General features: G+C 46.1%; 1 protein-coding gene and 1 long non-coding RNA gene across 3 annotated transcripts; both read right to left on the reverse strand.

The window, feature by feature from the left end:
* Positions 1–427: 427 nt before the first annotated feature.
* On the reverse strand, positions 428–3170 carry LOC112574041. Its single transcript, XR_003101335.1, has 3 exons — positions 2655–3170; positions 2351–2458; positions 428–1013 (listed from the first exon to the last, which is right to left on the reverse strand). It is a non-coding gene; the product is annotated as an uncharacterized LOC112574041 (long non-coding RNA).
* Positions 3171–9999: 6829 nt separating this feature from the next.
* On the reverse strand, positions 10000–15583 carry LOC112573988 (serine/threonine-protein kinase 38-like). 2 transcript variants are annotated; one of them, XM_025254749.1, is made up of 7 exons: positions 14905–15580; positions 14358–14663; positions 13857–14129; positions 13119–13342; positions 12042–12192; positions 11540–11834; positions 10558–10691 (listed from the first exon to the last, which is right to left on the reverse strand). In XM_025254749.1, exons 1-6 carry the CDS (start codon positions 14980–14982, stop codon positions 11649–11651), a joined length of 1218 nt encoding a protein of 405 aa, XP_025110534.1. In that variant the 5' UTR covers positions 14983–15580; the 3' UTR covers positions 10558–10691; positions 11540–11648. The 2 variants fall into 2 exon arrangements, with proteins under 2 accessions (XP_025110535.1, XP_025110534.1); XM_025254750.1 differs by lacking the exons at positions 11540–11834; positions 12042–12192 and having other exon boundaries at positions 10000–10691; positions 14905–15583.
* Positions 15584–16187: the final 604 nt, after the last annotated feature.

Genomic DNA, 16187 nt, shown 5'->3' on the forward strand with positions numbered 1-16187 from the left:
CTATCTCCCACGTGACCTGGTGTGTGCGAGGATTGCGAGTCCGCAAGAAGTCCAGTCGTTGTTTTGTCCGCCACAACCAGTTGTAGCAAGATGTCCTCTGCAACACCAACTTCACTTTCAAGAAAATTTGCTCAAACGTGCAAAGGACTGGAGTCTGACAGACTTGAAGATTACAGTATCTTTGTATATACTAATCTTGTTTAATCGGCAACACAGCCACACTGGTAGGAAGATTATTTTGTCCCAAGAATGACAAGAAATGGACGCAAAAATTGGAAATCTTCAGGCACGATAATTCTCACCGGGACACTCCCCTGTTTGACTACTGATGAAACACAAAACCCCACAAGGGACTTTTTCCCAAGAAAAAAGGTCTTCGCAGTTCTTGTGATATCTCGGTTCACTTCACTTTTGCGAATGACTGAGTTGTCTATATCTTTGTGACATGTATATCCTTGATGCTACAGGTACTATAATCGAGTTTGTCACACAGACAAAAGCTGCTTCGCAAACATCCAAAGTTATCTGATCACGTGACTAGGGCCTTGATGACAACAGTTCTTCATATGAATAGTTCTCAAGGAATTCAGGATGTCTTCTCACAAAGATGCTAACAAGATTCCGAGAGGAGATCCGTGCTGGATTCTAGCTAGTTAGCTTCAACTTCCGGTTTCCTACAGAAGGAAGGAAGCACACCCAGCGCTCACAGAACTGTTGTTGTTGTTGTTGTTGTTGTTGTTGTTGTTGTTGTTGTTGTTGTTGTTGTAGTTTGGGAACGCCACCTGCTAACAAGAAATGATTTATAAGGTTTTGTGGAAGGCTGCTGTCGAGGGTAGCTTGCGCTGGAGGTCTGCTGCACTGGAGGTTGTTTGTCGCCACAGGCAGCTGTTGCTGCACCACGCCCTCTGACCTCTTATCTCCTCTCTGGCCTCATGGTCTCCAGGTCAAGGCCGTGTCACTGTAACCTTTCACGCCTGTGCTTCACCGCATTTCACGTGCTCACCACGTCGTGTCTGTTTGAACAACAAATAATCCATCACAACTCAGTTTCTAAAGTTATCTCATCATCTAATTGAGAATATTCGTCAATCTGTGTTCAGTTTTGTAACTGCTTATAGTTCTCGGCAATTATCTCCGGCAAAACAGCCAAAATGCTGAAAATATTTTAAATTTTTATGTCAAGTTATTCAAGACATGTCACAAAAATGAAGAAAATAAAGACGATAGAAGGTATCAAAACACCTGTTGATAATGTTTGCAGCAAAACCTACTTTGATAATGCAAACTGTGCAATAAGTTAAAGATTAATAAACTAAAACACATAAAATTATCACACTTAAATTTTAAATACACAAACAGATAACTGCACATAGCTGTACCTCTACCTGACTTACTACAAACTGCTCTCAGAAGGAAATCGCTCAGGGGTCAGGGGTCATGCAATGATGACAAAACAAACCTACGAGAAGAGCTGAGAGACAGCGCTGTTGCTGATTGACTGGAGGAGGCAGCAGGCGGACAAACATCTCACTGTCTGTTTTCAGGGTTAGCGCCGCCAGCTGGTAGAAAAAACCGTTGGCAGCCATTCATTTCCGATGACGCAACGAAGTTCATCCTGATTTGATTTCCCAAGCTGCTTGGGATAATTTGCGGGAGGATGGGTGCATTTACAGCCTGGCTCCGTATTAAGACCCTCGACAGCTCGCCGGCATTCAGGCGATAGCATCACATCACAAACAAATATCAACAAAACAAATTACACACGCACACAGTCACCTTTCAACGGCTTTCACAGTTTGTGGAGCGGTGTCCCCCGATGACCCTGCTTCTGGCTATTTCGTCCTGGAGTCGTGTACCAGCAGATGGTGGGAAAAAACTACAAGTAGTCCTTCATCCAGCCTGTCCATCCTGGCTCACAACGTGCAGTCGTCACGGTTGTAGATGTCGCCAGCGGTCAGTGTCGCTGCACTACGGGACGCAGGCGAGCGCTGGCCGGAAGTGGACGTGGAAAGGTCAAAGAGCTTTGTCCTCACAAGAACTGCGCGGAAACCACGTCGACCGAAGCTCGTGGCTGCGCAAACACCGGTGTCACGCGGACTCGGGTGTCCAGAAGCCTTGACGCTGCTAAAGGTGTCCCCACCACCACCACCACCACTACAACCACCACCACAACAACAACAACACACACCCCCACAAGTGACTGTCGAGGCTTGTTTATGACTCGCCTGCCGAGCGCGGTTCAATAACCGTTCCTCTGCCTTTTTTTTGTGGATTTTTGTTTTTCTGAGCGCTGGCTGGCGTTCCGAAAGACGTAAAAGTCGCGCACAAACACAGAGAGCTGTTCAATTACCTGCAGGCAGCATTGATTTCCTCCCGTGCGCCGCCACTGGTGAGTGGTTAAGCTGTGACGTGTCTCCACAAGCAGTCCCTGATGGCTCCTCACCTCGCCTGGCCTCCCCTAGCGGAAGAAGAAGCAAAAATTCCTAAAGCTGCTCATGCTGTCACGTGACATCGTGCCTTTTGGGAGGCACCTAACGTGGCGGGTGGGTTCTGGCACTCGACAAAAATGAATCGAGAAGCGACGACAGTCGTCGACAAAGCCAGCGAGGTGACATCACACACACACACACACAGTCACAATCACACTCGCTCACCTTGTCGTGCTGAGCAGGGGGACCTCTCTCTCTCACTCTCTCTCTCGCCTGACGCTGCCGCGACGATCACGACCGCCTTGCACCACCAGCACCACCCACAACGACCAGTCTGTGACCGTCGGAAGCTGGACCCGTCACACTTGCGGCGGGGATGGAGGGTTAGGACGATCCCCACCCGCCAAACGACGCACACGCACGCATACACACACGCACACACCGTTTGGCCTTGTGTGTGTGTGGCGGGTGTAGATGTTCTCTCACACGTAATCCCAGTCTGACGTTGCAGGCTGTAGGTCGCGCATCGATCGCAGTTCACAGCAGCAGCAGCAGCAGCATCACCACCAGCAGCACCGGCGACAGCCACAATGGCTGCTGGCTTCCACACACACACACAGCAACGGCAGCAGCACCGGAGGAGAGTGAGCGCTTCGCCCTCGCAGACGGCAGTGACTGTCGTGACCCTCGCCTGCGAGTCCTGTACACGATCGTTGTCACGACTCCTCGTCACGTGCGTGCGTCGTTAATCTTCTTGTGCCCGGCGTGCGTGCGTGCGTGCGAGCGAGAGCTTGTGATCATTGAGCAGTGCGTGTGTATGCGTGCGTATGTGTGACTGTGTGCAGTGCGTGCGTGTGTGTGTGTGTGCACGTGCTGCATGAAGTCGTATCTACGTGACCATGACCCTGCTGACCGTGTCACACAGGTGACCCACTGACTGATGCACGTCGGTGTCCACAGTGATGGCGGGCTACAGGCGCTTTCCTCTTCCTTCAATCTGTTCACCTGAGCGTCTACCTGTACAGTGATTCTCGACGCAAAGAATGACTAAATGTCAACATATTTTTTTGCACACAAAACAGAGAAACAGAACGCGTTAAAATAAAAACAACAACAACAACAACAAAAATAGAAAGAAGTAAGAAAATAAACAAAGAAGAAAGGAGGGAAAAGAAAGATGAGGAGAAGTTATGAAACAAAGATTTAAACAAATTTACTTTCAGTGAAATGTTTTTTTTCTCGCTGATGGAATGTTCCGGCAAGCACTGCGTGATTCTGTCCATTAAATTAATATCAAGCAAGCTCAGTTTTACAAACAGTCACAGCAACGGCTTCTGCCATTTGTTTGTTTATTTGCATTCAAAGCACTCACCACTAAATATTTCTTGCCAATATTTCTCGTGGACAAAATGCTGAATCTACACTTTGGGAAAAGAGGACGATGTGTGTTTTGTTGCCTGTGCCAGTACCTGACATTTCTGTTGTGTTTTATGGAAGCTTTAGATGTGTTACCTGCCACCAGGTAGTCCGCCACACACTGGATGCTTCCAGAAAAAACGCCATTCTTCATGGAGCCAGGGTTGGGATAGACAGACAATTTCCCCTTTCCTGCCATTCCTCGGCATCGTTTAAACAGATAAACACAGCAGCAGCTTTTCTCCGATGACATTCATCTGATCGTCTGCTGGAATTTCATCCCTTTGCTCCTCTTCGATGTTTTTGTGGAGCAAAGTAGAGATGCTTAGCTGCAGATGACTGGACACGTGCGTTGTTCTAAGGACGAATGTGTTCAGGTGCACGGTCCCTCCCACACACGTGACTACAGGGGGGAACATGCACCCCATCATTCCCCCAGTCGTGGCCACAACTTTATGTGGTCTGACTGTTTATTGGTCTCAAGGAACAGAGCAGATGGCGAAGAAAGAAGAAATGATGCAAGACAAACTTTACCTGGGAAACGTGCCAAACCGAGTTTTCACGGAGGCAGCAATTGTTTTACTTTTTACTCTTACATTCATCTACACACTTGTATATACCCCCGGCCTGACCCCCAGCTTGAGAATAATGATGACAGCAAGGAGTGAGATACATCCACCACATACTGTCAGGTCCGAATGTTGCAGACAGACAACAGACAAAGACAGAAACGGAACGGAACCTGTCGACTTCACGAAAACATCTGGAACTAGCGAAGACGATTCCTCCTGTCGAGACTTCAGCTCCACTTACCTGAGTTGAGTATATTCAAGTATGCACACAAAAAGCTCACAGACACAAGCTGAAAATAAATGCCTCGCACATGCGCACACAAAGACACGCACGCATACAGACATACAAACACAGATACAAACACACAGACATACAAACACACAGACATACAAACACAGACATACAGACATACAAACACACATACAGACATACAACACTCAGACATACAAACACACAGATGTACATATTCGCGCTTCCTTACTAAAAGGCAGCCGCCAGAAATGACAGGAACAGAAGTTCTGGGTGGTACAGCAACAATATCTGATGCACCCTGAGGGCTGTGTGGGTACAACCATGTCTGACGACCCCACAGACCTATGCGTGACCCTGCGAGAGTTGCCGGGGTCATGACCCCTCTCATTGCTCATCATGCAGCCCATCCAGGGCTACAAGTAGCTGGCATCGTAGCTGCCTTTCTCATCTGTGGACAAGTGAACAAAGTTTAGAAATTGTTATACAAGCCAACCTCCCATCAACACCCAGAGGACGATACAAGTTCTCACACACAACCTCCTCCATTCCATGGATGCTTACCTGCGCCAGCTTATTCCATTGTATACATATAAAATGCTGTTCCCGATGTATTCTCATTCTGTCTCCCAAAGGTGTTCGTCCAATGTATCCCCTTCATGAAGACATCCAGCAAAGACACCTCCCCAGTTCACAAAGAATGTCAAGTACACACGTGAACGTCAGTCGACAGGCTTCAGTTCAGTAAACAACTCTCATTGTTGTCCTCAAGACCAGGACCATCAGTATTTCTTTGAGGAGTTTATCTGGCAATTTCTTTGTCTTTCTCTTAAGAGAGGAGACGAGCTCAGTAATCAGGTTACATTCTAATGTTTCTAGTGTGTGTGTGTGTTGTGTGTGTGTGTGTGTGTGTGTGTGTGTGTGTGTGTGTGTGTGTGTGTGTGTGTGTGTGTGTGTTTGTGTGTTTGTGTGTGTGTGTGTGTGTGCTAAACAATAACATACAAACGATTGGAACAAACCCTTTGTGAACAAACAGGTTTATTTCAAAAACTCAAAAGCCGTTCTCATAGCTGAGAGGTTGTCAGAGAGACAGAATGTGTGGCAGGAGTGAATGTGGCAGTAAGCTATTATCTTGCAATATTTTCCCGGCAGGACAATTGAAACGAATGTGTCTATAAAACAAATGTAGTTAGGTGGCCAGGCGCCTGACATGGAGGTTGATGCTGGTAACCACATTATGGTCTGTCACAGTTTGTCCAACTCCATCTGACCTCACATTCACTGATTCGCTTCCCCTCCTCTTCTGCTTCCCTCTCATTTTACCTTCCTTCTTCTCTCCATCGCTAACTCTTCCTCTCATTTTCGGTCTTCCGGTTCTCTGTGTCTCCTATTTTGTGTCTCACACTGACTGACTGACTGACTGACTGGGGGTGATTAGAAACAAGAAGAATATATAGATATATAGGTGTTTCTTTTGTGTTTTGGTGTGTATTAAAGAGAAGAACAGTAAATTTTAAACTTTCCCCCATTGCACCTTACAACCAGTCACATTAATTACCATTAATTACTTTCATTACTCGTGACGTGTTCTTCCTATTTAAAACTCAGCCACGTGAACTCAGGGCCAAAGTGTAAAGGTCAGACCATCTTCTCTAATTTGCGGGTCCGTGGGACGCCCTCCAAACACCACCGCCTCCACACCGACACCCGGTAGTTAAGAGAGAAGATGGTTGAAGTGTCTGAGCATCATTAGGGGGGCCTGCGGCCATGTCAGCTCTCCACAGGCCACACGGAGGTGGCGAGCTTTTCCTCCCGATCCCCTCTCCTCCTCCTCCCTTAGGCGCAGCAGCGTGTTTCTCAACTTGTTAATATTCGTGTCTGTATGTAGACACTGATAAAATAAATTACTTATATCGTGTAGTTTACTGATTTCAATGTAATGTCGGCGGCTTCAAGTTTTTCTTGTTCTGGTGTAAAAGAATGAGTTATGTAATTGAAAACGAAGTCTCAGGAGACGGAAAGAAAATTACTATAATTATTATTATTGTGTTGGCTTCAACATGTGATGGCCGACAATCCAGGGAAGCCACTGCCTCGCGGTGCTGAGTGATGTAAGGAGGGATGAGGAAATAACAAATAACTCATCTCCACACGATCTCTCCTCACGTCGTCTGGCTCGTATGTTTTTGTGATTCTCTGCATCTTCTATCATTCCATTCGAAAAACAGTTTATAGCTCTCTCTCTCTCTCAGGTAACGGGTTTCTAGATGGGAAATGAAAATGACAGGCAAGTGTTACTCGCATTACACGTTGTTTGACAGTCACGTGGTTGTATCCCGTGTACAACAGTCAACCATGGGAGTAGGGTGCGGTGCTTCTCGTGAATTCTACAGAAATTCACATCAGAATTTATCGTTGTATTATGATATTTGATATCATCGCCCTTTAAAAAATATCAGTTCGTGGTAGTAGTCTCAACAGAGTTATTGCCCCCATATTTACTGCAAAGTTTGAGAACAGGAGCCACTCTCTGTCACCAGACTGTCATCAGGTATGACAAGACAAATGTAAGGAAAGGTGAGAATGCAGAATTCTGGTCTGCTGGCAGCTACACGGGAGTTATTCCTTAAGAATTATGGAAACGCGGATCACGCTCTTGCAACTCTTGGTGTCCCATCAATTTTCTGAAACGCGAGAAATGGCGAGACTGAGGTTGGATTGTACTTGCTGCTGTTGGCTGTTGTTTCTGTAAAGCACAGACAGCATTAAGGACAAACGCTGCAACTGCACTTCATGATGATGATGATGATGATGATGATGACGATGATAATGATGTAGTAAAGAAACCCAAAACAGTATTAATAGATGAAAATAATCCTCCCTTATCATGCCTACATTGGCGTTAAACATGATCATAACACACTTGTTCACTGTAGGAGGAAGGATGGCGGGTACTGACATGACTGACATGACTGACATGACATGATCTGTCGTAGCTGCAAAAAAGCCATCGACGTCCTGTCTCGTGGGAATCTAGTGCATCCAACTGGAAAACGTAATCTGGTCATCGACCGGAAATGCTCCTAACGATAACCGAAAGGGGATTGGATCTACCAATGGCGGGGTCAGCTAATGCCGCACTGTTCTCTCTCGTTGTTGCTAAAATGGCGGAGGTCGAGGAAGATTTGTTGTGTCCTTTCTGATCAGATCGTCTAAACTTGTTGGTCTACGACTTCTATTCATCTCACTCTTGCGTATTTGACGGAATGGGAGTGTTCCCCCGCCTCGAGTAATAGCTATGATGTAATTTCTTGTATAGGTAGACCACACATTAGGTGTCCAAGGTAATCCTCAAGCAGCTCCAGCTCTGGGTAACAAGCAAGCCTCCGCCAAGTGACCGCCGCCCGCTGCTCTGTATTATCATGTTGAGGACATTGGGATCCTCCTGCATGGCGGTTAAGATGTCAGGAGTAGAGCCTCCGAGAAGAAATCAACTGGTCTACAACATCAAAGAGTGGGGGAGTATCGGCTACCCCCGAGGCTGCTTAATATTCTAACAGGCACAGCTCAGAGAACACGAAGAAGAAGTCATTTTGTCCTGGACGCAAACCTTGGTATCTGTTGATCCCCGCAGTCAGCGACTGTATCATTTCTTTGATTTCTGTGGCTGTGATTCCTAACGGATGGAAGCGGTGTAATGGTTTTTACAGAGGACCGAGTGCTAGTGTCAGAAGACTGGACTTAGACATAAGTTGTCGGTGTTTACGTTTCTCCCCGGCAAACATTTCTCTCCCCACCCTGCTCGTAACCACGGAGCAACCACACAACAACTGTGGGCAGAGAAAAGAGTCACGTGGTACAGTCTGACAATGCATGCAATCCAAGCCTTCTTGCAAACCGTGGAACAAAATGTGGTTGAGGGAAAAGATGAACATATGTGTCTGTATATGACCAACGGTTGACGGTGGACCGGTGTCGACTGTCTCTGACGAAGTGCGGGCAACAGCTGCACAACTCGTGCGCCCACCAGGCCTCCACAAGCCATTGACGGACCCACCACGGCCAACCCTCGTCATAGCAGAGGCCGGCAAAGGTAGCCTCAACATTGCTTGCCCTTGCAGATGACTGGTCAGCGGACCTCGGACGGCAGTTAACCTGCGGCCGAAACCAGAGACGTACACAACGCTCCTCCATGTTTGTTACGTGCTACGTGGCGGTGACGTGAACACACAGGACGTAGAGACCGTCTCTCTCGCACTTGTAGCCCGGGTACCAGCTTGTTTCCGGATCGATAGTTCTGCTCTCAGCCGGATGCCATTCCCTGAAGATAGGATCGATCTGTGAGCAGGAGGACAGGGGGTGGATGTGGGGCAGGGAGGGTGGGCCGAGCCTTCTGTCGGCAAGGCAAAGGTGAAAGTGCAAAAAGAGGATCAGAGAAACTGGATTCCACCTCTCGAAACATAAAGTCATCCAGTAACCTGCGCTCGACAGTGTGACGTAGCGGGACCTCTGTTAAAGGCCTCAGAGAGTGGAATTTTTATTTTAATGACTGTCTGCTACTGGCAAAGTGCTGATTTCTCACAGTCAACAACCTCCTTTAGCCACACACACACCCACCACACACGTAATACCTACATTAAATATGTATACATGCATAAATACATTCGTAAATATACATTCATTTCATGTGCATATCGCTGTTCTAACTGCTTTCATTTTGTCTTTCCTAAAATCAACAAACATTTCTTTAGTTTTCTTTACATTCAGCTCTAAACAATTATCGTCACACCATACACCAAAGTGATCAATCTCCTGTCTACAGTAAGAGTCTTTATCATTGCAAATCAGTTTTGTAACGTCGATGTCGTCTGCAAATGTAATTAGGAGGCAAATGTTCATTTTTTACGGCTACACTCAGCTGTAGGCAGGGGAGAGAAATACAGGCGAGTACAGTCCCTTGGGGAGCAGAATCAGCTGAAGAAAAACAGATAAACTGAGATATTAGTCAGGTAATCTAACATCCACAAAGAAATTTTGGCACCAGTGTTCCTCCAAATTAGCTTCTGAACAAGTAAATGTAGAAGATGTTAAAAATCCTGAACTAGGATTTGAAATGTTCTGAGAACTAGCTTTCAAAAACTCTCCTCACACTGGAGGTTGGAGCAACAGGGGTAAATCGTCCTAACACAGGACTTGTCTTTAGCACAGGCGCAGTGCAGGATGCTTTCCAGAGTAAGGGACAGAACTGTAAACAAAGACATGTTTCAAATAATAATCATTTCGGCAAGCTGGTCACCATGGCACCTGAAGGTAAAAGACTTTACTAGATGAGGACCGCGGGCTTGATGAGTGTGACCGTCATCTCATCTGTAATCTCATTTCAAAACCCTCCCATATCCTCTTCTAAAGTATTATTAACATTCTCTCTCAACTTGTGGTTTTCCCTTAAAATAGCGGCAGTCGAAACGACGGTGACATGTTTTCATAATGTATTCTGCAATTTCTCTGGTCCCTGCTTGATCCGGTGCCCACTCGTCAATTGTATTCCCTTTCAGACTTTCTTGATATTAAAAAATTCTTCTCGATCTTCTGATCTGTTTTTTTTTCTTTTTTTAATAGGAAAGAAAGCATACAAAACATAGTATAGTAAAAAAATTTATTATTCAGAATGTAATCCAATGCACATCAACAATCTTTTATAAGCTGTGTTAAGGAATGGGTAAGATCAAGGCAAAAAAAAAAAAACTTTCTTAGGTCGTTGAGGGTGAGCGGGTATTAATAATAAATAAAGTTGACTTTTCTAGCGCCTTACCTCTACAGGCAAGCTCACGGCGCTTTACACACAAACACAATGTGAAGGTGATAAGGCCAATGGACATCACTCCAATGACCTCACGTCTCTCGTGGTTCATTTCTTTTTCTGTGAGGGTGGAGGCCATCTCCTCTTCCTGTTGCTGCTTGACCTTTCCCACACTCTCTATGGAGTCACGTGCCCCTTTCCGACAGCTACCATCCATGCAAGGTCTGGTCAGATAAATATCAAAATAAAATTATTGTATCGTGCCACTATACATGCGTACAGATCAGGTGTGCTGTGCATAATTGTGAGTGCATGTCAATTAAGTTCAGAAGTGCTTTCACAAATTTTACAAATGGCCGCACAAAATCTTGTTCCTCCTACCACTCTGACCCTTAATGTTTTTGCTTAATTTATGGAAAATTAATTTCTGGATAATTACTAGTTTGCATGAAAGTTTACACATAATTTTTGCCAGTTTGCGAACAAAATATAGAGGACTATAGAGACATGCAGTCATCAGCTTGAGACAAGCCATTGTATCTGTCCGTCTACACAATCATTCAATGTTTATATTTGACAACTGTAATTATATATACAGTTTGACAGCTATAACCTCGCGGGATATGAGTAAGTTTGTGGAGCCTCCATATCTTTACCATTCTGCCAGTCTTCGCACTCGTCACCCCTCCCTCCTCCTGTTCCACCCTTGTTTGTATCTTGCGATAATTTGTTTACATCAGTGTCCATGATATTTGCTACTTTCCTACCATGAATATGACTGACTTTACTACAGAGAAACGAGAGAAGAGAAGGAAACCGTCTGAGGAGGCTTACTTTTGTCAACATGGGGCATACAACACGAGGTTTACTACCCGTAGCTACAGTAGTCGTTGGAGCCAGTACCCGGGTGGCTGGGTGCAGACTGTCCAAGTAGCGTTTACACTTGTCTTCTTGCTCGACAGGTGTGCGAGTTAACGAAGGAAGTGAGCAAGGGGTAGTAGGGTAGTAGAGGAAGAGGGGGGAGGGAACAAGGCAAGCCTCCCTATCAGGACTTTTCGTCTTCTCAACTGACCTGAGCTGTGAGGTAGATGCTGGTGGAAGACTGCGACTCGGATGATTCCCTTTCTTTGCTAGCTAAACTAGCTTTACTTTGGAAAACTCTCCTCCGAAATATTGGCGGATCAATGGACGGGTACTCGTAGTCCACCGAGCTCTCCGTCATCTCGATCTGGGGGATGGAGGCCAGAGATGCAGCTGTGCGTCGTGCGAACGGCGAGTAGCTGGCAGGTTTCTGTGAGGTCAGGACGCTGCCAAACGTGACCCGCAGGTTCGCCGCCATCTCTTTGTACGGTGGACATCCGGGACAGCTGCAAACAGTTCAGCATTCAGAGTTCGAGTTCTTCCCAAAAAATGACTCATGCAACCTTTTGGGCGCGTCCGACATCTAGTTCAAGTCGTCGTCGTCGTTTCTCGCTTACTAACAGGTTAAGAGTTTAGAATGCGAATCGTCGATTGTATAAAGAGGGGAAAAACCAGGATTTCACGAAGCATCCATCAAGATCGCAGCTGTCTACCTCATCTTCGGTTCTCCTCAGTGACGACACACGCTGTCTACTCATAGACAACGAGTATGTTGTTTCCTTCCGCTTTTTCGCTCGGCACAGAAAGGGAAAGAAATTGTTGCAGGCAAGCTCCGATTCCTCCGGACTGTCCGGCGACTCCAGTCTGCAAACAATGCAACAACCAGACTTTGAGTCCCAGGCAAGTGGTAGGTTATCGCGATGTCTGACAGACAAAACCTCGTTTTCTCAGTTTCCCTGTTGACTGAGCAGCGTTCACTACGAGATAGCATACGCAAGATTTTGTTCCCCACATCTCAGTACTCCATCTTTTTTCCTCTCCAACATCGTTCTTCACGTCAACATGCATCGTTCACCATTCACATAAAACGAGGTTAATAAAAAGCCTGACACATACATTGTAATGTCCACAGATGATTCTGTTGTCAAGGCGACAGCCAATGAGAGATGACATCACGGAGTTACATATTAATCTAATGACACCAAGTGCCAATCAACCATATCGGAGGATATTAGTGATCCATCGATCATTGTGCACCATCAAGTTTTGTGTCTCTAGAGCAGAAAGAGAATAGTTCACTCAAGATTGTGCGAAGTGGTACTGAGCTCAACAAGACTCGGAAGAAAAACAAGTAGCATCCTTGTAAACTATTAAACATTCGTTGGTTCTGTTGTACTCGCGGACATCAGATGCTAATGCTCACCTGATGATGAAGACTAACGATGATCACCTGAGACCTGCTACAAAGAAATCAACCCTCTGCTGTCGTCAGGGCTTTGTTTTATTTTCTCAGTGGACCCAGGAGCGGGAGGAGGGAAGGGAAAGTTGTTACCCCCGGCCTGTAGTTCGTGGCTCACCTTGCGATTATTGAAGACGTGGACGATTCTGTAGAAGGTCTGTCCTCCATGGCTTTCTCTCAAGACTTATTCATAAAATATGAAAAATCGGAAGCTTCCACGAGGTCAAGACTTTGCAGCCTCATGAAATTAAGGCCCTCTTCCACCAACCCCCGCCAAAATAAAAGAAAAGTGAGTTATTATGCTTCGTCTCTCTCTCACTCACTCACTCACGTGTCAGGTCCAGGGATCTCTGTGGGATTCCTACGATAACCTAGGCCCTCCCAGCGGATGTTGTCGAAGAAACTGTGGCATGCGATTTCATGAAAGCCGTTAGCTCCAAGTCGCGACCTCTCGTCACAAATGAGCTTCTTGATGAGGTCAAGGCCGGAGTCAGGAATGAAGCGCTTGCTCTTGAGGTTCAGCGTCTGCTCCCAGTAGATGATCAAGCGAGGGATCTGTGTACACATCACACACGCTCACACGCACACACGCACACACCACGTATTCATGTACGCACGAGCGCACACTCGGTCAGTCTTAGCGGGTAGATACAACGACATCTGATTTCCATTTTAGGTCAAACAGAGACATTTTCTGGCTCTAGTATTAAGTGCAGAAGGTCTCACCTTTACCCATAATCATAGTCTCATTAGAACACGTAGCACAATAAAACAACAACAACAAACAACAACGACGACAACGACGACAACAACGACGACGAAGCCCACAAGTATCATGGAGCTGAGTTACACCTCACAACCACCGAGTAAACATTTGTAACAATTTAGACAACTGTAACAGCCAGCCACTGGATGTACACGTCATCACTAGAATGCTGGTTGGCGAGCTGGTGCGACTGACGTCGATGGCGGAGGAGGTGGACATGGAAGAGAAGGTCAGATTCACACACACCAGCGAAAGTTGATGCACGCGCTGTGAAGACAAAATACTTTCTTCCCCTCAACTTGCCTGGAGCTTATCCCGGGAATAAAATGGCAGGTGGCCGAACAGAAGGTAGTAGAGGCAGACGCCGTAGGACCAGAAGTCGCAGGTGAAGGTGAAGCCGTTGTTGCCGTACATGGACCAGTTTTTGTAGGTAAACTTGATGACTTCCGGGGCGCAGTAGTACGAGGTGCCGTGCGGGATGCTGAACATTTGCACGTGTGTGTCCTTAATCTCGTGCCACTGAGCCAGGACACTGGTGTCGGGTACCTCCCAGAAGTTGAGGTGAGGAGGATAAAGCTGCCACAGGAACAATAAGAACACCTTTAGCATGAATATTGAGACGTTATAACCTTATTTTGTGTTTTGGGGATTGAGAAAGATGGCTGCAAAATCTGTAACCCTACGAGAACGGGGATGGATAAAAAATACATTAAACATAAGACAATAATGAGACAGAATGCCAGATGCGTTGTCTTACAATGATGGCCACAAATGTGTCACGGCAACTGCGACAGAAGGTGTTACCTCAAGACACTGGATGAGGTAGAAGAAACTTGACGCAGAGCCCGAAGTCGCACATTTTATGTGGTTGTACGAGTCGAGCATGAAGTTGGTGAGCTTGATGTCGCTGTGGATGTAGCCGTGTCTGTGCACACTAAAGATGCAAGCCAGCATCTCGGCGGCATACACACGAATCTGTTTGACTGTCAGACTTTTCTTCACGACAAGTTCTTCCAGCAGATTTCGTCCCGGAATAAACTCCATCAGTATGCACTGTTTGAACGGGGATTCATAAAGGTTGAGAAATTCCACAGTCCAAGGACACTGCACCTGTAAAAGAATAATTTCATTACTGTTTTCGACATCTTTGAAGAACTTTTCGTTATCTGCTGATGTTAATAAAGACATCTGCATGCTTATATCATAGCAATACAATCAAGATAACGACTTTTAAGCATTTATATAAGCTCTTCCGTTCAAAGCTGCATGACCGAGACTTTTCTCGGAACGACACACATGGAAATAGCAGGCAGGCAAGTAACTCAACAGTAACACGAGCTCACGCGATCACCTTGATCATGACTATGTGTTCCTTTTCAACATTTTGCTCCCTCAACATGTATATCCCCTTCTTGATGATTTCTTTCATGGCAAAAAACTGTCCCGTCTGCTTGTCCGATACGAGATACACTTTACCAAAAGCGCCACGGGAGAGGAATTCGAATGTATCTGATGTCTGTGATGGGAGCTACCCTAGCTCGTGCTCGGGTGGCGTCGGTAATTTCTTGGAACTCATCCTGTAGCTTGCCGAAGATTTCCGATTCTTCCGTCTCCAGGCAACGCGACAGGCAAGGGTGGCAGCCGCTCGTCATAGGTCCTTGCTGTGTCACCGACTGAGACTTTTCACCGAAAATTTCACAGAAAACAGTGACGGCACCGAGCTGCAGCAACCACCTGATGTAGAGACTGTGCCAAGACATTGGAAACCCGCAGAGAGATGGCAGTCTGTGAGGGCAAACACACAGGTGTGAGACCATGTTCCAGCTCTCCTGGCATCGTCATCGCTGAGGCTTTAGCACAGGTGTGAAATCATTCTGTATTTACTGCGCCCAGTGAGCTCAAGCACGTGATCTACCTGTTTTCACTGTCACCTGTGGAGAGAGAAATCAAAATTTCCATCGAGACCGCAAGCGCCACGTCAGGTGACTGCGCGGTCACTCGCCGGAACTTCCTGAGTGACGTCATGCCTACAGAAACATGACGTACTTACAAAATGACATCATTTGTGTCTTTTTTAACTTCAGTTTCGAGAACTCGCTCCAGTGAAAAACACAAAGTTTCTGTGGATAGGGACTGAGGTCCACATACACTATATACTGTCTCACCCTGCACACCTTCCTGCAATGTTTGGCTGAGTGTGTGACTTTGTCACAGAAACCTGGAGCGTTAAACAGACTATCAGACATATTATATACATGAGGTGGTCGGCTGTCAGATAATTACGGCTTCCAGTGAACTGACTCAATGATTGACAGTGGAGTCGTTGAGTAACCCATTAAAAGTGGTCCACTAGACACAGCAAACAAGCGTGAGTCCGCGAGTTCTTATCCTTCTTCAAGATAAACTCAGACCACAGATGGAAAGGGATCTACCTTGACAGTAAAATACAGCTCAGTCTTCAGACACCATATTCTCTAGGTTTCTCTCTCTTGAGATATGTGAGGAAAAAATCGAGGATTTAAAATGTAAACGACTTCCAGTAGCTGTTTGGGTCCAAACATTCAAATTATCACACTGCAAATACATCGATGGGCATGGTGCTTAATCTGAGTGATAATATTGGTTTTGATCAAG

Source organism: Pomacea canaliculata, linkage group LG10 (assembly GCF_003073045.1).
Source record: "Pomacea canaliculata isolate SZHN2017 linkage group LG10, ASM307304v1, whole genome shotgun sequence".
Taxonomy (NCBI): domain Eukaryota; kingdom Metazoa; phylum Mollusca; class Gastropoda; order Architaenioglossa; family Ampullariidae; genus Pomacea; species Pomacea canaliculata.

What these genes read in the sequence shown, in the direction of transcription:
- LOC112573988 (XM_025254749.1), bottom strand. Translation starts at nt 14,982, where the DNA reads ATGAAAGAAATCATCAAGAAGGGGATATACATGTTGAGGGAGCAAAAT. An exon ending in AACACATAGTCATGATCAAG is followed by an intron (nt 14,664 to 14,904) that starts GTGATCGCGTGA and finishes ATTCTTTTACAG; the next exon opens with GTGCAGTGTCCTTGGACTGT. An exon ending in ATTCCCGGGATAAGCTCCAG is followed by an intron (nt 13,343 to 13,856) that starts GCAAGTTGAGGG and finishes ATGTGTACACAG; the next exon opens with ATCCCTCGCTTGATCATCTA.